This window comes from Tetrao urogallus (assembly GCF_951394365.1).
Source record: "Tetrao urogallus genome assembly, chromosome: 6".
Taxonomy (NCBI): Eukaryota; Metazoa; Chordata; class Aves; order Galliformes; family Phasianidae; genus Tetrao; species Tetrao urogallus.
In genome coordinates, this window is record NC_136819.1 from 29,167,208 (window position 1) to 29,193,243 (window position 26,036).

Here is a 26,036-nt window from a genome sequence, read left to right on the forward strand (position 1 = left end):
GTTATTTGTTCTAGTAAGTTCCACCTTGTTGCGACTTCTCAGTCAGTTACCAGTGTTTCACCCATTTTTTACTGCAGTAGTGAGCAAATGCAGGACAATATATTGGCTAGTGAATTACAATACTTGTTTATAACACAATAGCTACCTTCAGCTGTTTTAATTCCAGTTAGTTATCTGTTAGAGCAACAGCCACAAAACGAGCCATTCACAGAGATTACAAAACCCACTTATCACCCAATGTTCAGCACATCAGCCTATTTTAGCCAGTATTCTGTTATAAAACATGAGAACTTCAGCTGACTTCCAAGCAATGTTTTATAACTACATGTTTTTCATAAAAATATAATCTCTGCCTTCCTAAATATCTCTACAGATCTGCGGAAAACAGCAGCTCCAATCAGCCGCTGTTTCAAGGAAAATTCCATAAAAATATCACATCTAAAAGATCAATATAATTCATCTTTAATTGAACCTAAAATTAATGTGCAGTCAACCCAGAATTAAAAAGCCTGCCTAAGACGACACAAGGATTGAAATATTTACATTATACACATTTTCCAATTACAGTGCTATTAGAAAGTGGAATGTTTTTTAGAATTAGAATATAAAAATCAAGCCTCACCAGGTAGCTCCAGACCAGAGTAGCATCTTTGTTCTTCAATTTTTTGAAAAGGACAGATTTCTCATTAATCACATCTTTCACACGTAGATTATTTCTCTGCCCAACGATCTGTAGAATTACACTCCTGAACTACCGCCATGTCCCATGAAGTCATTAAGTTAAGCGTTAAATAACATTCATATTTATAACTATGTGACAATGTGGACTGTATATACAAATACACACACTTAAAATCTTTGCTTTCCTATGGGTGACTAGGTAGAAAAAAGAGAATTTACGTATAAAAGTTGTTGCTAGAAAAATCTAAAGCTTTAGAATTTAGTACGGACAAGGTCTCCATTTCTAGACCATAGAAAAAGAAAATTTGGACAACCTCTAGAACAGTTAAATCAGCTCTCAAGCTGTTTTTTTTTATGTTTTTTTTTTTTTCAATAATACCTAATTTCACTTATAAAGGATGCAGCCAATGAGGTCCAGAGCTCAGACACTTATTACTCACTAACTGGGCAGACCTACACGTGATCTTAGAATGATTACTCAACTGAAGCCCATTTGTCCCCTGGAATTATTCTCTTTCATCGTAGCCAGGTAGAGGGTACCCACTGGGGTTCTGTGTCAAGTTTGTTTATTAACCGAAGTAACTCTTGATAAGCCTTATCAAGATCAGAATTCACAATTGCTGTATCAAAGTAGTGACCATTGTTCTGTTCCATCTCCCTTGTCTTCTCTATGATTTCTCTCAACTCTTCTGGCTGCAAATAAAGAACAGGGAGTTATTGTATGTGTGTAAGCCCCTCCCGTAAAAAGAAAAGGGAAAGTAACAACTCAGGCCTTATGCATGGATTTCTAATTGTATTGCTACAAGGTATTTATAGCTAAATTTTTGACACCAATGAACTACCGCACATTTTAACACCAAAGGCAACTATTTCTCATTGGCCACAAGTGACAATCCCGTAAAAGACAGTCCTTGACTGAAGTACATGAGGAAGACACAGCACTGCTCCTTTTATGACATACATCCTACTGAGGCTCCTCAAACATGTTTCTCAAAAATCAGTTTGGTTGCTAAGCCTACTATCTTTCTAGAAAAAAAAACAGAAGACAGCAGAAAGCGAAAGCTGAATGGTGCCGAACTGCACACCTCTGAAGAGGGATCTCTGCAGACACTGAACAGCCAAAAGGCAGCAGCTGTCACTGGAATATTTTCACCAATAAAAGATGACGAGAGCCACCATAAAAGGTACACACCGAAATCAATAGGATCACCATAGAATTATGTAAATGGTACAGCAGAAAAATTGTACAAGTAGAAAAGTGATTCTAAGGAGAAGCAGAAACAGATGGTTTTACTTAAGAATTTCTCTAAGTTTGATTTCTAAAAAACGTTTCATTTCCTCTTCTGCAACATATCTTTTGTATTTCATAAAGGAATATCCAGGTATATTTTCAGAAAATGTTTAAAAAGATAGTCCTGAAATTGCTTTTGAAACAGATTTCTCTTTCCTATATGCTTTACATATTCTTAAGAAAATCCAAGTTACAAATGCAAGAAATAGTCTTTACTACATAATGGGAAGGTGTTTAACACAGTAGCCTTCATCTATCTGAAAGACAACTCCAACACAATTAATTTGAAAAAAAGGAGCGTAATTTAGTACCAACAGCAGTATTTTTTTTTTTGTCCTTGAAGGATTCTTTGACTACTGCAACAAAAAAAAGGGCAAATTTAATATTTACGTACAATAACGTTTTACTCATTGGATAACCATGAAGGAGGAAACGTCTACTTAGAGAATACGATTAATTTTGACCCAGGCAAAGCAACAATAACCACCACCTTCCCATTTAAGGCTTGGACATTAATGCTCTTTTAGATTTTACAATACATCACACCCTTAAATCAAAGATGGAGAGCAAAACACAGAGCTCAGTGAGAAGTGATTGTTGATCACAGCTGTTTTAGGAACTCCTATGAATAGATGCAGTTAAAGTAGAACAATTGTTTCTTCCTCGGTACAAACCACATTATGCTAAACTAGCACTCTATGGTAGAAAAGTGCTTCCTATTCACCACTGCAGAGTAGAGTCCAGTTACAGAACTGCATTACTGTAGCAATGCAATCGTATAGCATCACGGAATCGCCAAGGTTGGAAAAGACCTACAAGACCATCCAGTCCAACCATCCACCTATCACCAATATTTCCCCACTAAACCATGTCCCTCAGTACAACACCTAAATGTTTTTACAATGCCTCCCCCCAGGGATGGTGACTCTCCCACCTCCCTGAGCAACCCATTCCAGTGTCTGGCCACTCTTTTGGAGAAGGAATTTTTCCTAACGTTTAACCTGAATCTCCTCTGGCGCAACTTTTTCCATATGACTAGAGATGTAATGAGAGGCTGAACCCCACTTCACTACAACCTCCTTTCAGGTAATTGTAGAGAGTAAGGTCTCCCCTGAGCCTCCTCTTCTCCAGATTAAACAATTCCAGTTCCCTCAGCCACTTCCGGTAAGACTTGTGTTGCAGACCCCTCAACAGCGCCACTGCCCTTTTCTGGTCACACTCCAGGACCTTGCTGTCTTTCTTGTAGTGAGGGGCCCAAAACTGAACACAGTACTTGAGGCGCAGCCTCATCAGTACTGAGAACAGAGGGATGATCACTTCCCTGTTCCTGCTGGCAACACTACTACTGATACAAGCTGGGATAATCTTGACCTTCTTGGCCACTGGGCACACTGCAGGCTCACGTTCAGCCAAACATTGACCAACACCCAAGTTCATTTCTTCCGTACAGTCTTCATTCCAGCCACTCTGCCCAAAACCTGCAGAGTTGCCTAGGGTTGTTGTGGCTGATGCCATGTGTGTCCCATAAATTAATAAGGACCTCTTCTGAGCTTTCAAACATCCTGGCTTAATTTGCAGGTGTCAATTCTGTCAATGCTAGCTTTGCTTTTAAATAATTGATCTGAACTGGGTAAGCTGAGGTCTTGAGAAATAATTGTGCAGGATCAAGCACAGAAATAATTTTATCCGAAGAGGTTTAAAAAACATTTTTTAAGTAAGTGCTTTTTCAAGACCAGATAAATTCTAAAAAGAAAAAAAATTCCTCCCTAAAATCATTCCCAGGTTACCTTGAACACAAAGTCATATTTTCTGCAGTTTTGAAATTAAACATCATCTTTGTACCCAAATGCAGGGATGTGTGCCCCAGGCAAATGGATTCTCTTGTCACACATCTCTCACGTTCAGCTAGTGTAGTCTGCTTACTAGCCTGGAGCAGAGATCTCTGACTAACCACCTCCTCTATATTGTCAGTACCATGCCAGCATCCAATTCAAAAAAAAAAAAAAAAAAAAAGCACATGCATTTGTTCACCAAAAGCATTCCAGAACCATACGTAAAAAAGCAGAATGGCTTCAGAAGAAGCGTTAGATATATTACCTTTGGATTTTTCCCTTCTTTGGCCAACAAAGCACGTAATCTCTCTTGCGAAGGTGGTGCGACAAATATAATATATGGCTTCAAGTCAGAATTACGTAGTGTCTTCAGTGACTGTAGAAAAAGTATTAAATATTGAACACCTAAGAAATTTCCATCCAATTAACAATAACGGTATTACTACTGCCACTCAGAATTCAGTCACCATTTCCTGCAAGATTTATATTCCAATATTTCTCACAGTTATGGACTCCAAACATTTACTTTTGTTCAAGAATTTCAAAATCAAACAAGTAATCTAAATTGAAGCAATTTTCCTCAAAACACTAGGGAATTAGAAACTTTTAATTGAGAGGTCTTTGAAAAAAAAAAAATTCCAGTTTAACCTTTCCTATTTTGAAGATTATAATACAGGATGCCAAACACACTATATGCTCAGAGTATTTATTGCCAGGCTACGCATATATCAAGACATACATAAAAATGACCTGACTGCAATCTGAATTTTCCAAAAGCTTCTCCATCTTCTAACACCTTAGAGCTCATAAAATTAGAGCAAAATCTTGCTTTTTAAATTCAGAAAATTAGAGCTAGTGAGAAGTATCTGGAAACTAATAACCCTTTTAACCTTAGCACAGATACAAAAGTTATGAATGCAACCTTTTTGTTCCTTGTTTGAAAATACACAGAACACCAAATAGTCCACTGAACACCACTGAAAATAAGTTGGAATAAACATGGAAACAGACAGACTAATTTTACATCAACATAAAATCTCTCTCTCAAGACTTTCACAGTAGCTGCTAAAATTGAAGCATAGCAGACAACAGCTTCTGCCATACCTGAGTGTGAAGATTTAAAAGGCATATCTTGCCAGAATTGATCACTTGCCGCACGGAGTCTATACTAGTACCATAAAGATTCTTTTCAAATTCTCCATATTCAATAAACTTCCCTGCAGCTATGTCATTCTCAAATGCTTGTCGGGAAACGAAATGGTAATCCCTGCCAGCTACTTCAGTTTCCCGCCTGCTCCGAGTTGTATCTACAAACAAAACCACAAAAAATAAACTGAATGAAACATACCTACTCAAGTGAAAAGAAAATATCAGCATTTGATTAAAATAGCTAAGAAATATATGTATTTTATTCTGTGTAATAAATAATACTGGAGAGATGGATCAGTCAAAGACCGAATCTACATTCAGATGCCTTCTTACATTTATCTAAGAAAAAACAGTCAGTTAAGAATAAATTTCACCCATGCAGCTGCATTCTGGAGGTGAAAAAAAGCTGTTAGTTATTTGTAATACTAATTTTGGGTACAAAAGACATTTTATGTAAAATTCAATGAAATGTAAATAGTTTGGAAAAGTATTAAATCCATCTAAGTTTAAGTTTATGCAGGATAACTAGTCCAAAAATTATTTGTTAGATGTGCCAGTTTCTTCTTTAACCTTCTGTAACTCAATCCGACTTTATCCAGATTGAAAAATATGCGCGTCATATAATACCTCTATAGCACTATGTTAGGATACTGGATTTGCATTTACTTACAAAGGCTAGTGCCTGCCACACAAGATATAATTTGTTCCTCACCAAAGAGCTGACTGTAACCTCCTCAAAACCCCTTAATTTCTAATTACAATTTTAATCACAAGAGGATTTGGGTGTAGGCACTGTTTAGAATAAGCAATCATATCTGCTTATCAAACTTACGGGGAACAGCAGAGGCAAAGCGATCCACTTCGTTATTCATAAGTCTCTGCCGCAATTCATTTTGGCCACAGTTCTGTGGGCCAATGAGAACAATAGGTCGTTTTCTGTTTGCTGGTTGATGATACAGTGACATTTCCTCATAAGTTAATATTTCTTCATTATCATAATCTTGAAAGAAAAACAATAAAAAGGTCAATGCATTATTGCTTGTTGAACGTGTCATTTGTCCTGCAGAGCAAGGTTTCAGGAAGCTCCCCTCTACAACCTCAAAGATTGACTCCGTCTAGTAAGCCAAGACAGTTTTTTTTATTTTATTTATTTATTTTTGCTTTCTGGGGAAATAAAACAGGAGCATTTATTAAATCTTCTATAGTTACTTACAAATGCACACTATGTAAAAGATGTTACTTACCATCATTTTTATTTGCATTGTATAAAACCTTCTTCCGTTTCTTTTTGTTCTTCTTCGCACACCAGAGTTTTCCTAATCAAAATAAAGACATCACAATTACATACTCATGAGGTAAAACGCTTCCTATCTTACTGACTATATGGATTTGAAGATCTGAAAACATTAGGTTGTTTATTTTATTACACCAGTAGAGTGTATGAAGCAAATTCTGCATAGCAGGAGCTTCAACTGGGTCTTGCTACGAGTAAAATTCTTTAAGAAAAAGGAGGCACTCAAAATTCCCTTACATTAATCTACACTCTGCATAATAATTGTGAGAAAATAATCTGATCGATATTAAATTCTAAAACTGAAACTAAACTGATTGAAACTAAATTCAGGCCTGCATTTACATCAAGAACTTCAAGCAAGCACCACACCGGTATTATAGAAATGGAGAATTTTCTCTATCTATACACTTACAAGGTTCTAGATAATAGTAATTAACACTACTATTAGACACCTTTTTCCTCAAAAAGCACAGATCTAACCTGATTTCTCTGGCTCCTTGTCTTCTTCTATAGTTTGCTTCATTGCTTCTCTTTGTTGCTGAAAACTTTTTCCTGAAAGCATTTCAAGGAAAAATGAAAAAGCAGTTAACTTTTGAAAACTGTTACTATGTATAGTCATAAGTACATGTTCATTTCCATATCTTCTTCTAATGACTTACTCATTTGGTTAAGATTTTAAACCTCTGAAGCTTCTAGTAGAATATGTCATAAAACAGAAATTTGTCGGGGAAAACTGCTTGTTATAAAGATGTAAAATTCCATTACCTTAATAGAATGAAACTCAGAAACTCAGCACAATTAATCTGGATATGTACATTAACAATACCCTTCAAAACTGACAGTATTTGGAAGTGATGTAACTCATGTACACAAAAGTATCTGTTGTCTTTTTAGTACTGTCTAATTTGGGTGACATTCACAATCAATTTTTCAGGATTTTTTTTTTTTTTTTAATTATTTTGTAATACTCATATGGTGCTTTTTAAATAAATACTACTTCCATATTTGCTGCCAAGCAAGCCACTAAGCAAGCACTACCATCAAATGCAAGCTATACTTCCTTAGGATTTTCATATTGTTTGACTATCATTTTCTTCAGCTGTCTTAACACTGGCAACAATGCTGTATTTAGCAGGAAATGGGAACTAAGGACTCAGCTGATTTCCTTCCCATCACGTCCTAAAATTTGTCTGAATGATGAAAGGATTGAAAAATTCTAAAAATTCTAAAAAGTAAGATTTGCGGAGGTTAAAGTTGATGAGAAACCAGTTTATTGCTTCCAAAACATAATCATCAAGTGACAATGGCACAGCCTCGTACTTTTCTGGATAGTTTTGTCTGAAAACTGAAAACATGGGGAAGACTACATTTTTGTCATTGTGATAATATATTTTTCTTATTTTTTAATATTATGTATGTTTATGCTACATTTCTAAAATTTCAGCTTGAAAAAAATACTATGCTACATTTAAAATCAGTGTTCCCCTGATCTTATTCAAATATTATAAAATAATAGCATACTATTCTATGGAATTTACATCTGTTCATCTGCTAAGAACTGTGGTGAACTGGAATATATTACATACTTCAAGAGAAAAATTATATACTGACTTCAATTACTCAAAGGCTTCCAGCAGTTAGAAAGGAAGCTTGATTATTACAATAACTGAAGCTCTTGGCTGAGTGAAAATACATAGAAAAGTTACTACCTGAAAATATATTTTTCAAAGATACTACTTGAAACAGTGTGAAACCTAAAAGCTGCTCTCATCTCTGGATGCAACAAGCAGGTTGAAGTCCAATTTTGCTGCTGTAGCCAGCAGAGGGAACTCTGAATCCACAGAGTTGCCAGGGTAAAAGAATAAGGAAATACAGAGTAATTTAGGAAATGTGAACTGCAGTGGAAGTGGTCGTTTTTCTTGATGTTTAACTTTATACATTTATACATGGAGATGCTTCTAAAAGGTCAACCTTTCAAATAAACGTATAATGAAACCAACAGTGGGCTCTGCTGCAAAATCTTCTAAGTCATAGGTATTTTAAGGCTGTGGATATGAGCTCTTAAAAAAAAAAACAAAACAAAATATTGCCTCCTACAACTATAGGAACAACAACTTTTCAAGGTTTTTCTAGATCTTTATTTACCAGGAATAAGGCCTGCCAGTGGTTGGTTATCTTCATCTCCATCTCTGTAAGCCTGCCACCAGTTTGGGTCTTCTTGGCTGATGACATGGAGTATATCTCCTTTTTGAAAAGACAGGCCTAACTCTCGGCAGGGGACATAGGGGTCATCAGAAGGATCATAGTCAAAATGTGCTTTCACATGTATCTGTGGAAGATAAGAATGTAAAAAAAAGGAAAAATCCGTGACTTCAGAAGAGTTGCACCTCCATCTTCCCATAACTAAAGATGAGGTTTGATATATAAAAGCTCCAAGATAACTCCTATAGAATGCAGACTGTATCTAGGACATATAGGAGACACTGGAATGGATAAAAGCCTGAATTTCAAGTTTTATTAATTCTAGAGCCTACAAATTTTTTTTAACCACTTTAGGAACAACAACAACAAAAAATCCTGAGCTACAAATCTAAGCCCTTACCACTCAAAAAGAATCACAGATATTCTCATTTACTTATATTTAAATAGCAAACACAGAATGAGACCCATTTTATGGCTTTCAGATGAAATTTCACTTCAAAAATACTTTACTTCGCCACCAAACATTTAATTTTTAGGGTTTTTTTTTTGCTTTGATAGAAATCTGTGCAGTCTTTCTTCAAATTCTTGAAGTGGACTAAGGAAAGGTTATGTTAACTAAAAAGATACCAAAAGTATCCAGTATACAGATTTTTCTTCACAAAGCATATTTACAAATTACAGTAGAACACTTAACTTCTATCAAATCAATTCATATATATAAAATAGAGAAACGGAGAAGTTCGAAATAGCATTTCAGAAGCATAAGTGGTGCTACTTTTATTAAATTCTTATTATTTTAGAAACAGAGTTAGAAATACACCATGTTTCACCTTATCACTGTCAATCATTTTTAACAGTTCACTCAGGTGCAAGTCTGGTAACAAACTATTTAAATAATTGCAATTTGGTTTTTGTTTTGCTGTGTAAATAACCTACAAAACAATTTTAACCTATAAAACAAATGTTCTAAGCTCTACTGGAAAAATAGGGTATGCATCACCAAGGGTATGTAAAGCTACTTACAACTGTCTCCTTTGCAGGAGGTGGCTTGCTCTGCTGACTGGGAATCAATACAAAGGTCAGAGTGCCATGCATGTCAGCCTGAGATAAAAAAAGGTCTGTTAACATACAGTTGCAGTGACTCAGTAACGGATTAGAAAACCAAATGCTCATATTCAGATTACAAAAATGTAGAGCTCCAGATTATGTATAACCCATTTCTATTTTAAATAGAACACTTGCAGAGACTTGAGACAAATAGAGGACCAAATAGAGCACATTCTATTGCTCAGTCGAAAATACCAAGCAGAGCTAGGCTAATAGGAGAAAATACGTAGGAAACTTTAACCCTGAAATTACTTAAATGCAACAGTGTTTTTAAGTCTAAACATCTCTAGTATGTTTTTATGCTGTTTAACGCTACCAAAGCATACAGAACACTTTTTAAAGATTTAACCAGAACATACGAATTCTGCATAGGTACCTAACATTGAAACAGCATCTACAAAGAAAAGGGAACTTAATACATGTCTTGGTTTTAGAGCAGTCTTAGTTGCCTGCATACTCTTGCACACACTTTATTTCTGCATGTAACAAACATCTATTTTAATACATGTGCCAAATCCTGAAGAGGCCTATGCATCTCACTTTCCATACAGCTTTCCATAAACCATAACAATTGATGCTGCATAAACTAAAGCACGTATGAGTATCACCAAAAATTGAACTTCAGGCTTAAATGAAGTAAACATAACCGAGGATAATATGATTAGGTGGATTTTCCTTTCTTACAGCCATTTTCAGTTAGTATGCATAGTTTCTTGAGGAATGCACAGAATTTCACAGAGATAGCATGAGTAGCCTTGTCTGAAGTCACATGCCACTTCATTATCATTTTAGGCACAACGGGTGAGGCAAGAATTCGAATGCAAGAAATTTCTCTCTCTTCTGTTCTTAAGTATTCTTCGGGGACTGAAGCTTTTTTAACTTTTTATAACTTCTAAAATTTAACATTACAAAACAAAAAAAAGTCAGCATACAAATAATTATGAAGCTTAAAAACTAGTTTTTTAAACTAGGACATCTTGAGGTTTTTATCAATTGCTCCTACAAACATATGTAACACATAAATAATACATATGTATCCATACTGCATCTTTTGTTCTGTAACTCTACGTTGTAGGACCTGTTCAAATGGAGAACAAGATCTCCACAGAGAGTTAAACTGCTACTGTTTAATTATCTGTTAAGCACATACAAAACATAATTTTCCAAAGGCAAAAGGATGTAACTAAACATGGATGGCTTCTTTTGAAAACATGGATGGCAACGGAGCTAATCGCATAAAGGATCTCACACACCTCTGATCCGAAACACATGGAGACTGAAGGCTTTTCAAATAAATGGCTCGAGAAAACCATTTCTGCCTCTAATTCTCTCCACTCAGCCTCCCTCCATGCATCAATCCAGCAGAACCATCAGAAAAGATGGACAGTGTCCATTAAAAACTACAGTCTTACACTAAAAGACTTCATTTATTGATAATGTTTGTACTTCCTATAATAAATGAAACTTACAGAAGAACTCAAGTCTTTGCCCTGATTTTCATTTGTATATAGAGCTCACATTCACTAAGTAATTCAAATATTTACAATATATGTGTCTTTGTAACTTCTTCCCAAAGATCCTCTTAATAAATACGTGCTAGTATTTCCAAAGGTCTATAGTAAAGGTGGAAAAAAATGCACTTTCATCCATTTTCACTTTTACAGAATGATCTTCTCTGATGGAGACTAAAGACTCACAGTAAGGTTCCAAGTGACCCATCGAAGACACTAATCAATAGCAGGTGCCAAGGAAGAGCGTAGAAACAGAGGAATATTGGGCAAAATGAAGTACGTACAATCCCCAGCTACTGGCACCCTAGCTTGCCAGAACTTAGTAAAGGCAGAAATGTTCTAGTTCCTGATGGATTTTTTGCTGGTTTTATCTAGTACCTTTTGAATTGATGCACAGCTTTGCTATGAATGTTACAAGTGTAACAAAGAGAAAAGTACCTTTTGTTGGTAAGCTGCTAGACAAAAAGGTTTTTTGTTAGGAGGGAAAGAGTAAGAAGTCTGGTCAGGTAAACGTCCCATGTGAAATAATTAGCAGTGAGTTGAGTCCAGCCAGAAACTACTGCCAACTGCTTACTCACTACTCTCCCCAAAAGGCACATGGGAGAGAATAGTAAGATCAAAAGCAAGAAAGACTCATGTGTCAAGAATTTAATATATGAGTGTTTAAAACCAAACAGACCTAAAAAAAAAAAAATCAGCATCAGAAGAAATGGCTCATTGTCCATTTTTTCTTCCTGAGCATGGTATTACGTGGCATGGACTACCACTGTGGACATCTGTCCTCACTGTCCCCACCACAACACCTTATGTACCTACTCATGGGAAGGGACAGAACGATGCAGACACACATTTATTGATATTAACTGAGGACTAAGCCTGAGACAGATGAAAAAAAAAATCATGGATTTTCACAGCTAAGCAAAGCTTTTCCTCAGAAGTCATAAGAACAAGTCTCAGGATGACAGCTTGACCTGTTCATATTTGTAAGGCTCATTTTTCCATTTAACTGCCATTATACTTTCTCGTGCAAGGTGCAATTTTAGTAAGCAAGCTTGAAATGACCCTCCATGTGTGAGTATTAAGTATGAGAGTAAAAAATGGCTCCAAAATAATTCTAAATATGACTACAAATGACAAGCAGAGCTAACAGACTTCACACTTAGAGGAGTATTTTTTGCATGGAAAATGAAATCCCCAACTCACCAGTAAATCAAAAACTTCATTAACATCTTTCCCACGAATCTCAATGCCATTGATCTCCAGAACTTCATCCCCTTCATGTAACAGCCCACTCTTCTCTGCAGCACCTCCTTTGACTATTCGACTAATGATGACAGAATCCATTTCATTACGAACAGTAGCACCCTGTGTAGTAGCAACAAATTCTGAATTTATTACATATCACAAACTCAAAACCATCTATTGCCAGTATTTCAAGCCAGTGATGAGACATTTCTCTGTTGAAAGAAAATGCATGTAACAGTTTGGATGCATACAAGCAATGCTCTAGTTTACAAAAAAACCACATTTGTTTCTTTAAGTGGTATTAGAGATTGAAGAATTGAACTACTCTACAGTATGAGTTTTTTTTTTCTTTTTTTTTTTTTTTAATAAAAACTTTCCTAAACACTTATTGGAAAGATGCAAATAGAAGATGGAAAAGAACACTAACACAACACAGACTTCTGTAATTGGACAAGGATCTAAGCTTCCTTGCAGCTAAGCTTGGATAGTGACTTCTATAATAAAACCCTGTCCAAATCCACATGATGAAAGCTATACAGGCTCTAAGTGGTAACATGTCTACTGTTATATCAAAATGCATATTAAGTAATCATACATTACCATTTCTCATTTGGGCAGGTGGGGAAGAAAATGATTCTTAAGTTAAACATAACTTTCACATTCAAATTCTAAGTCTCTCGTAGTCATCTGCAAAGACTGCTCACCTGCTTCAAGTATAACTGAGCGAGTACCAACACTTACCAAGGGAATGTCTCGAGCTTTCTCAATGCGAACTATTTTAACCGTCTCCCCTCCATACGTGCCAACATTTTCATAAATTTTTTCATCTGCAACAGGCTCGGGTTGCATTTCTTGTTCTGCAACCTTATCATGAGCTAGTAGAAGTGCCTAGTGTTAAATGAAATCAGCTCAGTTACAGTAAAATCCTAACTTCATATGCATACAAAACAGTAACAATCAATGAAATTCTGCAATTTGAAAGCTCTATACACAATTACAGAATATTACAAAACGACTCAAGCAGTAGAAAAGATTTGTCACAGCTATGTAGTATCTAATTGCAAAAAAGTTCGCTTTCAGTTTTAGAAAATAATGCAAAACTACTTTGAATACAAAGCTGTGACTTTACTTACAATTTCTCCTTGAAAAAAAGTAGACATTGGTTTACTATATATGTGAATGAAGACACAGAAGCAAAAAAACTAGCTGCAGTCAAAACTACAAAATTTACTTCATCAGTAAGTCATGGACAAAATTCCCTTTATGCACCCTATGATAAGAATGCAATGACTGTATCTATCACAGAAAAAAACCCACAGAAAAGTAAAGTAGTTCACGTGTTGCCACTGACATTACTGATCTTATGCTACCTTGCTCATGTGAAAATTAGCTTGTAATACCTGTAGAAGACAACAATTTGTTTTACCTGCATGTGAGGGGCATTCAGCAAGGCATTAAGCTCCTGCCCATCCTTGTGGTGACTGGGTTTTAAAACACTCTGAACCTGAAAAGAAATAAAGTAGTAAAGCTCTCACTCTACCCAGTGATTTATCAATCTTCATTCATTCCTCAACTGAAGCACAAAACCCTAATTGCAATTATTCATTTTATGAAAGTACAACATGCCCAATAACTGTTATACTGATGCACTGAGCCTGGCCTAGTACACGTTAGAAAAATGTGCAGTGAGATCACAGGACTACTCCAGCATTCTGTGCTTCAGTGATTTTCTATCGAATGTAAACTGGTATCCAGTATACCACATGCATTTCTCAACAGAAACCAACAACGAGCTCAGCTACTGCAAGAGACCTACACAAAGAAGTTGAGAAAGGAACCTGGCAGCACAATGAGCTACAATGAAGCCTACTTTGCAAATATTGCTACATCTATCAAACTGGGCTAGTTTCTCACTAATGTGACCAGACTTCCTTTTCCCTAAAAGCAGATGGTTTATTAGTATTTCTACCAGCAGCAAAACCAAAGATTCCAAAACAGGTTTTGCAGCACTTGCTGGAACATCTGTTTCAGAAACTCTAAGAGTCAAAACTTCAAAATACCAACATCTCAGCAAACCAGTTTTCTTCAGCTATTTTTTTTAATACTTTTTTTTTTTTTTTTTTTTTTTTTGCCAAGGAAAAGAATGATCCACAGTAAGACAACTGTTCTTGCTCAAGTAGCTTTTGTTGCCAAAAAAGGTTTGCATTCCTGTTCAGTTAAACAGGCCTTGCCATCATCTCAAATACAGAAAATCCCTGTATGTTTTAAAGGAAAGCCAGGAGCAGGGAATTCCCCCTTATCTAAAAGCAAGGCTGAAGAAGAAACTTTCCACAGCAATTATCTTCAGGCCTAATCTGCACCAAAGTCATGAGTCCAAAAGCACTAACGAAGCTGGAGGAATCAAGAGTAGATTATATGTAACAGCAGCTTCCTGTGAGATGGAAACATTCTTTCCCCCATGAGTTTTTTAGTCTTCAGGATGTAAAACGTGACATAAAATCAAGAACTAAATTGAAGAATTAATTTAGATCAAACCACAGAGAACAGAAGGAATTCAGCTTCCCATCAGTTTGACCTAAGTCATATCTCTGCAGCTGCCAGGAAGCTATTATCCCCAGTTAGAAGTCCTGCAAGCAAGACACTTGGAACACATGGCCAGATGCTGAGTATTACACAGAGATAAAAAATGTACTACATACATCTGTAGGTATTGTTATATCTCAGAATCAAGCCGGCACGTCTTTGTGAATTTATACAATAAAAAAAGCAATATAAAAGCAATCCTGAACCATATATTATTTATTGTAACATTTTGCTAGTTGCTATGTGACACACAGATTAAACAGTTTGAAACAAAAGCGCACAATAAGGCATATATATGTTTAGATGACAAGAACAGTCATCTCCCCTCCTGCTTTATTTTTCCATGCCTTAGAACTTGGCCCAACCAGTCAGTCATTCTCTATGCAACAACATCCTTTATTGCAGCTGAATTTCCTCTTTGAATAAATTACATTATTCAAAAACTCTAACAGCTCCTCCACCTCCTTCCTAAGGAAAAAATAAATATATTATTTATTTGCTTAATATAATGGTTGAAGCATTAGGAAAGGTTCAGTCTGCTATGTGCAACACTTATCACACTGGTACAGTTGCACGTCAGATTGCTTCGTTATTTAAGGTAAAGAATTCCACGTCTTATCAGGTGAAGAAATCTGAATCTAGGCTGATTTTCCAGAAGTGACACGCCACAGACAGTATAAGCATTCCACGCTAAACCTGTGGCAATACTACTGTTTTCTTAACCCTTCAAGCCAGTTTTTACTGTTAGTTATGTAAACTTGAGCTCAAACAGCTAAAAAAAAAAATTATTAATATGGTTTCATTATAAAAGCCACAACTTGGAGGCATACTGCGAGACACATAGCAGAGGGCACACACTGGAATCATATTGGCCATTCAGAATATAATCAAATCTGCAAAACCATGCGGCATGGAATGAGCAGGACTGTTGGGAGCAATGTATATACACATCCTAAAGGATTTATACTGGAAGTTACAAACACGTCTTCTGTCTTCTCAGAAGAACTGATCTAATTTCATTGTTTACACTTCCTAAAGTGAATGATATCAGGTATTTAGAAACAATTTATACAAATTGAGTCTGTTGAGTATATTTAATAGCAAAAATATATTTAAGGCATCTGATATGTGGTGTTACAAGCCAAAAACTACCAACTGTTTCATATGCTGCATCAAATATTCTTACAAGGTCAAGATTCAGACCATGTTCCCATAATCCTCGCCTCTACCTTGGTCAAATTTAAAAGGATTTAAAATAAATTTAATTACATTTGATGTTTACTGCTATTTTTGTTTAAGAGATAGACGACTACATTTTACGGAGATTAGCTCTTAAAAATTAATTCCTTAAGCCTAAGTGCTCCATTCCACCTTCTTAATTCAATAAAGGTTTCTTAACAATGAGAGCAAAGGAAAAACCTGAGTTGTTGGGATCTGCTTACCAAAGCAAAGAAGAAAAGTGCAAATATACTAACATAAAGAATCCCCTCAAGAGGACTAGAAAATAAGTGCCTCGTTCCACTTAAATATTGTTAAGTTTAAAAAAAAAAATAATCAAAGGCAAAAATTTTTCACAACACTGTTAAAATACATTATTTTCTTACAAATAGGTAAACTTTTTAAGAGTAAATGAAAACGGAGACTCGAATTAAGTTTAGTGTGACAAATGAAAATCTTCCCAGACTACACCTTAGAAAAGCTGTTTATACTAAATCTTTTTTTTTTTTTTTAAACAGAGGATGAGAATTTTCGTCTGTTTTTTAGAGCCACAGATGTATGAGTTCTAGAATAAGCTCTCCTGTACATCACAAAGCCTCCAACAGCAGAGTTCAGAGTTTGTAGCTTTAAACTGGGACACACACTACAAAACAGTTTCAGATTTGTACACTGTCACTGATGACCTGTGCACTGAAATATGCACATTAATATTACTTAACATTAATTTTAAATGACATGTGCGTATATACTGTTTTTTTTTCTTGTAATGTTTTGTATCATCAAGATGTTATCAGTTGTTCAGACTTTTCCAAGTGTCTCTTTAAAAACACCTTGAAGTAGGTAATGCTCCAGAAAGATAAAAGAACTGCGTTCTGAGGGAGCTTCCTAAGCCTATATTTAAAGGTGGGAAAAGAAAAAGGTACAAAAAAAAAAAAAAAAAGCCTACAAAATAATTGGGCGTGCTGCCCCTGCTGGGGGCAGCTTGCATGTGGAAAACAACTTTTCCTGAAGCAAAAATTCATTAAGGAATAACAGGTCTGAAAAATGAGCATAAGATCTGTTCAAACAAGAACAACATGAATGGAAGCCTCAAGCTCTTCCTTGCAACACTTCTGTTGGTCACAGAAATATCTGACCTGAATTTCCAGCTTAATCATTTCAGGATGTCATTTAACATATTGCAAAATATAATTTGCTTAAATAAATCACAAGTTGAATCTAGATTACATCTGAAAATGAACACAGATGTATGCAATATGTTTCCCTTCAGGAATTTCAAGGCTGCAACAAGACACAGACAGGGGATGAAGCATCAAAATGAGAGCAGGAATACATCATCTTTTATGTAATATTCTTCCAGGTGATGACAAAATTCTATCAGATAAACAAAATATTTAATTCTTAAATGCCTTTACGCATTATGCTAAGACACAGAACTGGCTTTGCACTGTCTTCTGATCTTAGGATTTATGAAACTACCTGCAAATAACAGGAATGTGCTAAGAATGTGGGAGTTAGGGAAGACAGCAGGGAGGAACATGAACATTTGAGAACTGATTTGTAGTTTTCCCTACATTGAGAAAGCTCTGCTATTTCACTACAGTTGCCAACAGAAGATTGTCTTTCAGGGTAATTTAGGAAGGCATACATTCCTCCTGGAAACTTCTGCTAAGCACCAAATAAAAAAATATCATGCCCATGAAGGGGGGGGGGGAGGGGAGAGGGGTAGGGCAAAACCAATCACATTTATGATATTAATCTCAAATGTTCTATACATATTTAAAAACTCTGACTTGCATCTGAGTGGAAATGCAAACTAGGTCTATAGGCAGGATGTGTGTATGAAGAAGTGGCTTACAAACAGAAGTTAACTTGAAAGGTTCCTCTAGACTTGGACAAAGCCTAGCAAGCATCCTGGAGCAGCCTAGAGGCAGCCTGATAAACTATAGGCAAGCTCACAGGAAAGATACTCCCACTTTGTTTTGGTGCAATCTTACTGACGAGCATAAACACAAAAATCTTGAGCAGCAGATTAATCAGCAAACTCTGCCTTTGGGGAATGCTTTAGTGACATCTCTCAAGAATCAGTAATTCATTCTGCAAAAGAACTAAGACTGCAACATTGTTTTCTATGACTTGCAAAACCAACAAAACCAGATGCTTCGAAAATAATCCTGTTGCTATACTGAAATGGAAGTGATGCATCTGTGAGCAATGCGCCAGTGCACCTGAGCCGGGTCTGAGCAGGTGCACTTTTCCTGCCTGGGGAGCTGGCTTTGCAGAATGCAACCTGTTGCACTTCCGCTGATACTCCTTCTGTTATCTGCAACTTTGTATCTGATGCGTTTCCCATGCATTACTTCTACTGCAAGGCTACTATAAACTGGCACTGTGCATCTACATTCAAGTGAGTAAGACTCAAAGAAAACAGTTAACTTAGCTAAAATTGTAATAGTATTTCAAACATTTAAGATCTCACTGAAAATATGAAAGTTTTAAATCTTACTAAAGTAGGTTTCTAAAAGCACAATTTAATCATTTCTAAAAGATGTGCTTGGCCTTATAAGAGAGCTCTCATATCAGAAAAAAAATGTGATCTGAAAATCACAGTAGTAATAAAAAAAACAAAACGTTAAAGCACCTGCTGCTCACATTAAAGCAAAATGCTTGTTTCCACTACATTTATATTTTCAGAGATGCTTCCAAATTTAAGAACCAGGGCTCAACTTGGAGGAAACTCACAATAACAGATAATTGCAATGCAACCCCTAATCCCTGGACTAAAGAATAGTGAATGTGAAAAATTTTCCTTAACTGCTCCCTTTTCTGTTTAATTCTTTTACATGTTTTAATTCTATTACACGACTACTTACATCAAAAAGGGCATTCTTATCCCCCAAATATTCCTCCAGTTACTGCTTTCCTGGAAATGTGGAAAAACTGGATACAGCAATCAGTGACTACTGGAATTCATTTTCTATTTAACATGCAGTAACTCAAACAAGTTTGTCAAGTACACATTTCAACAACAGCTATGATTACATGCTTCGTATACATATCAATGAGATGCATACTGTACATACCTCTTGTGCTAGTTCTTGTGCATTGGAGATGAGAGGATATGGAGGACTGGCTTTGTTCATGTACACTGTAACAGCATTGTGTATCTTAAATGCATTCTGAAAATCAGTATTTTGAACAAGCTGTAAGATGAGAGAGATATCCTCTTGGCTCTGAGGGTCTACCAAAACATGCTGGATATGTTTTAGGGAAGTTAATAGTTCTTCCACTTCTGGTAGGAGATAAAACCAAGACACAAGTTAAAGACTGATAATGTTGTAATGTTTGTGTTCTGAGTTTTACAGAAAAATCTTGCTATTCAGTTTTTAAATTAGCAGTAATGTATGCAAATGTATTACTTAGCTATTATTCTCTCATGGTTATCAGCAGAACATATTAGGATCAAAACAAGGACCACAAGCCAGTATAAGAAAAAGAAACAAGCTGATGAATGGTTCAAAATTGAATTTCAAATAATAGGAGCAGTACATCTCTGAAGGAGAGCACTGGTACGTAAAAGATCCGATAACTACAGCTCGTGTATAACTAAATGTTAAAGAAGAACTATTTTGCAATACAAAATCAACCGCTTTGCTAAAACTAGTCTTGATTCCCTGCATAATAATTTAAATACACTTTATTTAAATACTCCATGTGCATATATAACGTATTGCTTGCTTACAGAATGAGTGATTGATAAGTAAATTACACTTTTATAATAAAAAGGAAAGAAATAATTCCCGGACAATTAAAAAGAACACATCCTAAAAGCATTCCATACTCATGTAAAAAACATCTTACCCACCTTCCTATAGCCACCAAGGAAACAAAGAGCAGTAGGAAGCTGCAGTGAAAGCTCAGATAGAGGCAGAGCAGGATATTCCACAAGGGAAACATAGTACAGCTCAGAACAGCAATTAAGGCCAGCATCTTACTGGGGAAATGCGTACAAAATCTACTGCCCATCGCACAGGGAAATGCTGTTTGGGATGAAAGTTAACACCTAGCAGGCAAGAATATTCGCTAAATAGGATGAGGTAATCTGGCAGATTATTGCCTAGGGGAGTGTGCAAATAGTCTCAGTAACCTCTTCTCCTGGCACTTAAGATTACTGCTTTCAAGTACTAAAAAAATAAAAATATGTGGAAAACAGTCAGATGCTCAGGTTTCTATTAGTGCCTGTTCAGTTAAACATCAACTGAAAACTCTGTTGTTACTGTTACTAGGTTCAAAGAAACAAGGCATTAGAGAACTCCACTTCTTTATAATACTCCTTAAGCATCAATGGTTTTATTCAATTATTTCTGAATTCTCTACCCGGTTATATACCTGAGACTTCAAGTACATGCACAAATACTTTCTAGTGTATATTCCTTATAAGACAGAAACATACAGACTGATAGACATTTATTCTGCAGCTATAGTAAAAAGACGTACTCTTAGATGCCCCCACACACTACCTCTTCAGTACTTTCCTAGTTCCTTCTATCTTGCCCTTCCTTACAAATCTACCACAGTACTCTCCTCACCAACTAATCTGTACACCCAACCTTCATCTGTGCTGGATGTGGATGACCAATATCATATCACACTTCTCCCAGGAACAGCAAAAGCTCCAAAGGCATAAAAGCCATCCCAGGTCCCTGTTTATGAATTCTAAGTCACCGATTATATTTCTGAAGGCTTATTCTGTTGTTGTTCATAAATGCCAGGTAGCAAGACTCTTATCTCTAGACATTCCCTATTTAAAGGGTTGTACAGAAGAAAACAGTTCAGTAAACAACTAACATCTTGCACATTTACTCACAGAAAAAGTCAAGGTTCTGTGGAAGAAAAAATCCATTTTATAGCGCAGATCAATTAGCCATCAACTGTTTTATTAATTTCAACTCTTGTTTTTCGAGAAGCGTTGCAGTCTTTTCCCATTAGACCAAGAAATGGCTGGAATGTGACACAGCACTGCATGATACACGTAGTAATCAAAAGGACTGCCAGCAAAAAATACGCAACTGCAGGGGAGGACCCATGGTCACTGCTTAACATGTTGGATCATTTTAAACAAAAAGTTAACAAGCAGAAAATTTAAGAGCACATAGTTAGTTTTTGTGTGTATTATCACTGATATCTTAATTTTTAGGTTCTTTTAGATCTCTTCAAAGTACTACATATACTACTGCTAGCTCTCTAATGCCTCATATGCTACTTGAATAACAGTGCTAAGAAAACTACCGGTTTATGCAAAACTATTTGTAAGTATAAAATAAATTTTAGAAAACAAAATGTTTTGTATTCTGTAAGTAAATTTTGCCTGAGTAAAAAAAAAAAAAGGCAGTTTTTCCCCACAAAAAAAAAAAGAAAACGAAAGTTTTTGCTGCAGCCACAAAAGGTTTCTTACATAAAATGTCAGCTACTTATTTAATTAGGAGAATAAGCTGCAGTGTAAAAAATATTTTCTGCATTTAAGAGAAATACATAGCTATGAGTGAGCTTGTTAAACACTTCAGTAATTAACATGTTCTAGGTGCTCAGAAAGGTATTTCCACTCTGTCAGCTGTCTAAATCATGTCCTGTTTTGATAATAAACATGCCCTTTAAAACTGGTTTAATTAAGTGTGCTGTTTATCTTTATAAACAAAATCCAATCCGCTTGATTTTTTAATTGTTACGATGAAAAGATTGAAGGCTTGGCAACGAAATACCAAATGAGATATTAGCATGTATAGAATGCTGTTTTCAAAACTAAAAATGTAGACAATATGCATCAGCCCTATGTTTTAGCAGCAATTCTATGGCTTAACAAATAAAGCAAAGCCAAAATCCATTTTTTAAAATGCAATGATAATAGTAGTTTAACTTTGTAATTCACTAGCGCTGGTTAAGAGTCTTGCTAACAAAGCTTGAAAATACATCCAAGGTGAAAATTCAGTAGTCAGAAGCAGCAAGCTTCAGAAATTCAAACTAAATACAAAGCATTTCACATGCTACAAGTTTTGTTTTGTTTTTTGACTAGGTCATGGGCCAGCAAGTTTTTTAGAGATCAAGAAGTTGAACATATTAACTTCAAGAATTCCAGCCTCTCCAAAACATTAAAAAGTAGAAGTAATAAATAAAATGGACTCCAGCTTTTTTCATGATATTCTGTATTTTATATGTATGTGCATTCATAAGATAACTTCACCAGCCCTTGGTGAGTGTCAGGAATAAGCAGCTTCATCGCAAATTCAGCAGGAGTGTCAGATCTTATAACAGTTAATCCAGAAACTGGAAAAGAAAAGGGCATGCTTTAGAGAAGAGGAAAAAAATTAGAAGAGGCCAAGTTACCTGGAGAAGTGCCTTGTAAAATTTAAAATTCTGACTCAGTTTTACTGCACTCATAGCTGAAACAGGTTTTTTTTATGGACTACATAGGTTACAAGATTATAGCACTTCAGCTACATTTTCTTCCTTAAAGCGTTCAGCGATTCAAGGCGACGGCTGATTGCAATCCAATGCCCACTTTCAGGCGTGCGAAACAATAAATCCTCACCTCCTAAATCTCAGTCTGCTTGATCCAAATTATTACTATATTACCTTTATTTCTCTGTCAAACATGACTGTCAATATTATGTCAAGTTTCTACTCAACTGAAAAGCCCTAATTGAACACCCTGGTGCATAGAGTCATACAGTCACAGAGTGGTTTGGGTTGGAAGGGACCTTTTAAGATCATCTAGTTCCAACCCCCTACTGCAGGCAAGGACACCTCCTCTATACCAGGTTGCTCAAAGCCCCATCAGCCTGGCCTTCAGTACTTCCAGGGAGGGGGCATCTACAACCTCACTGGACAACCTGTTCCAGCATCTCACCATTCTCACAGTAAAGAATTACTCCCTAATATCTAGTCTAAATCACCCTCTTCCAGCTTAAAGCCATTTCCTGTCATCTTGTCACATATATAGATATATCATAAATTAGTCTAATTACATTACTGCATCTTCAAAAGGGCCCAGCCTTTCTAGCTCAAAGAACAGACTATGCACACTCAACAAACTAGTGAATATTTCTGCTGTGTGTCTTTAGACATCTATTTAAAAATAAAGATATCATTTAAAGCAGTAAGGATCTTAAAACAGGTAAGGATTTAGAAGTTAAAACTCCCAGAAGTTGGGATGTTTGCAATGCCTTATTTTCACTCCAGTGACAACACCTCACTTTAGATGACTAGATGCTTGTATTTGCAGAAGAAAGGTTAGAAGTATTTCCTATAGAAGTGCAGTTAAAGCAACAGAAGCTATGAAGTGAAGGCTTTCATAGTGCATTTCTACAAAAATTACTAGCTTTAGAATATTTATATAAAAATCTTTAGATTAGCAGTCAAAGTAAGCAGCCCTTCATTGTCAAGGCCAACAGTTTAAGGAAAAATGCAAATGATATTAGGTGACAACTGAAAACACAAGACAACCAGAATAAGAAAAAATGGACATGATTTGGGACCACATGAATGGACCACAAAATATGGAATGAATGGACCACAAAATATTAAAAGCCCTAGCATCTTGTTTAGCATTTTATTTTATATGACATCGCTTACTCTGATATGTGCTTCATCAAACTTAATAAAATCTGGCAGCAGATACATGGTTTTCCCCACCCTACAGAGATGGAGACATCCAATGAAACCAACAGTACTCTGCAATTTGTTTAAGTGTCCCCCAGAAGGATTAGTTTTGGGAAGATCTTGCTGGGGGCACATACTTAAGCTTGACTAAATGAAGAAAATCATCAACCCAAAGGATCAGAAGTCTTGAGACTTACGGTAGAAAGAATTATCTAAATCACATTTTCAGTGACAAAGAAGAACATAAATATTCAAATCTTTTTTTTTTTCTTCCATTAACCTGTTCATAATTTCCACCAACACCTACCTAGTGTCTTCACAGTATAATGAGGACTCTCCAAAATAATCCCTTCTTCTGTGTCAAATATTGGATTGTCTATTCCAGTTTTTGGAGGAATCTGTGCTAATTTCTTAAGCCTCATGGAAGCAGTAAGGTCCAACTCCTGTTTCTTTCCCTCTTCCTCCCTTCTGCGCCTTATGTCCTCCTGCTGCTGCCGGATTCGCTCCAGCTGAGCACTCCGCCGCATGGGCATCATCCTGGAGCCCAAATCTCCAGGGCAATCAACAGCCATTTCTCGGTGCTTCTGAGGTTCCTCAGGAGATGCAAGATCCACATTTTTTGCTTCACTATCAGAATCTTCAGTGATGTGTCCGTTCATATGAGAAGTTGTCATGGTTATGTGCAATTAGGCCTATTCTCTTCAAATAGAAATGCTGCTATTAGGCCAGTTTTCGTTATGCTGCTGTGTAAAATCCATTATAACTTCAGAAATACATCCCTTCCATCACAGGGCAGCTGAAGAAGCATCCACGATGAAAATCTAAAGAAAGACATTCAAAAAAAGTTAGTAAATATCTGCATTAATAACAAATACCTAACACAGTTCTTTAGAGCTCCAAGCATGAGAACACGAACTTCCTCTCCACATCATACTTCTTTCCTTACTAAGAACTACAGAACCTCACAGATCTGATTCATCTGTTTTAGAAATTTTCATATGCTGGCATTACAGAATTAGTGGTTCAAACTCATGCTAAAATTTTGTACAATTCCACATCAAAGAACTGGATTATTCTGCACAACTGCAAATTAGCAGTCTTCTGAAAATTCTCACTAATGCACCCTTCGCTCTTAAAAATTCCAATGAACTATGGTAGTACAAGCACTAAATATGAATAATTTGTTGTAAACAAAATGCTCACAAGAGGATTTATAAACATGTAAAAATACTTCCATTTATTGCTCACAAATTGAAGCATTTCCATGTAAACCCTGCCTCTCTGGTTTCAGAGAAGACAGGTCTGGCACAGAGTTCTTCCAAAAGATACCATTTAAAGCAGACTGGAACTGCACTTACACAATTCCAAGTAGTGATAAAGTCTTAGCATGAGTTATGTTAGCAGCTACTCTTAATGCTTTCTATACATATGCTCGAAAGCAGGAAATACATATCAAATACAAGAGCAGAAATCTTCATCTGTGCATGCACACATATTTATTTGGCAGTGTACAATAATTGATTTTCAAAGGCACACAGTGACATTCCACTACACTCCAAGTCCAGCCTTACCACCCTCGTACAGTTTCTCATTTCTGCTGATTCAAGCTAAAAACTTCAGTGTTTGAAAAAACGCAACCATACAGCTCTTAAATATCGCACATACCTGTGCCTTACACTATTTCTTCCTGCTCTCTGTATCACATAACCACAGAAATATTATTCTCAGTAAGCCCAATTAAAAGGTAATAAAATTTGCAAAAAGTTACAATTACATTTGATTTTTCAAGCTTTTTTTTTTTTGTGTGTGTGTTATTATTTATCAAGTGAAAGGATATAGCACAAACATCCCAGAAGTTGCATTACATAAAACCACTGGAAGGACCAAGATAAAAAGAAATCTTCTCCTATACCAAATGTTTGCATTTGGAGGAGGAAGGGAAGGCTCCTTCTGTTGTAATTAAGTTGAAAATTAAATATCATTAGCGCAGCTTTGGAGGAGCAGCAACAGACACTCCTACACAAACCACTGCCAGCTTGCAATTCTAAGTATGTGCAGCTTTTCATTTTCATTAATGGTATGCAGCTACATACAGCAAAAGCAAAGCAGTTTTCTTCACTTGTTTCTCACCCAGCTACTACAACTATTACTAAGATTTTCTAAAAAAAATCTGAAGAGTACATAGAGAGAAGTATTTTTCAACAGTGAAAAATCTTTTTGGGTCTTCTAATGATGTTTAGGTATCCTGCATTGACATGCAAAAGTGT

At 36.0% G+C, this 26,036-nt stretch overlaps 1 protein-coding gene across 1 annotated transcript; it reads right to left on the reverse strand.

The window, feature by feature from the left end:
• Positions 1-1,197: 1,197 nt before the first annotated feature.
• Positions 1,198-24,449, reverse strand: PALS1 (protein associated with LIN7 1, MAGUK p55 family member; the record flags this gene model as incomplete). The annotated part of the gene is made up of 13 exons (XM_079537803.1): positions 24,077-24,449; positions 19,197-19,405; positions 13,739-13,816; positions 13,054-13,200; positions 12,271-12,432; positions 9,473-9,550; positions 8,393-8,576; positions 6,728-6,799; positions 6,198-6,269; positions 5,786-5,953; positions 4,909-5,111; positions 4,070-4,180; positions 1,198-1,374 (listed from the first exon to the last, which is right to left on the reverse strand). The coding sequence occupies exons 1-13, from the start codon at positions 24,441-24,443 to the stop codon at positions 1,198-1,200; spliced, it is 2,028 nt and encodes a 675-aa protein (XP_079393929.1). The 5' UTR covers positions 24,444-24,449.
• Between the last annotated feature and the right edge of the window lie 1,587 nt (positions 24,450-26,036).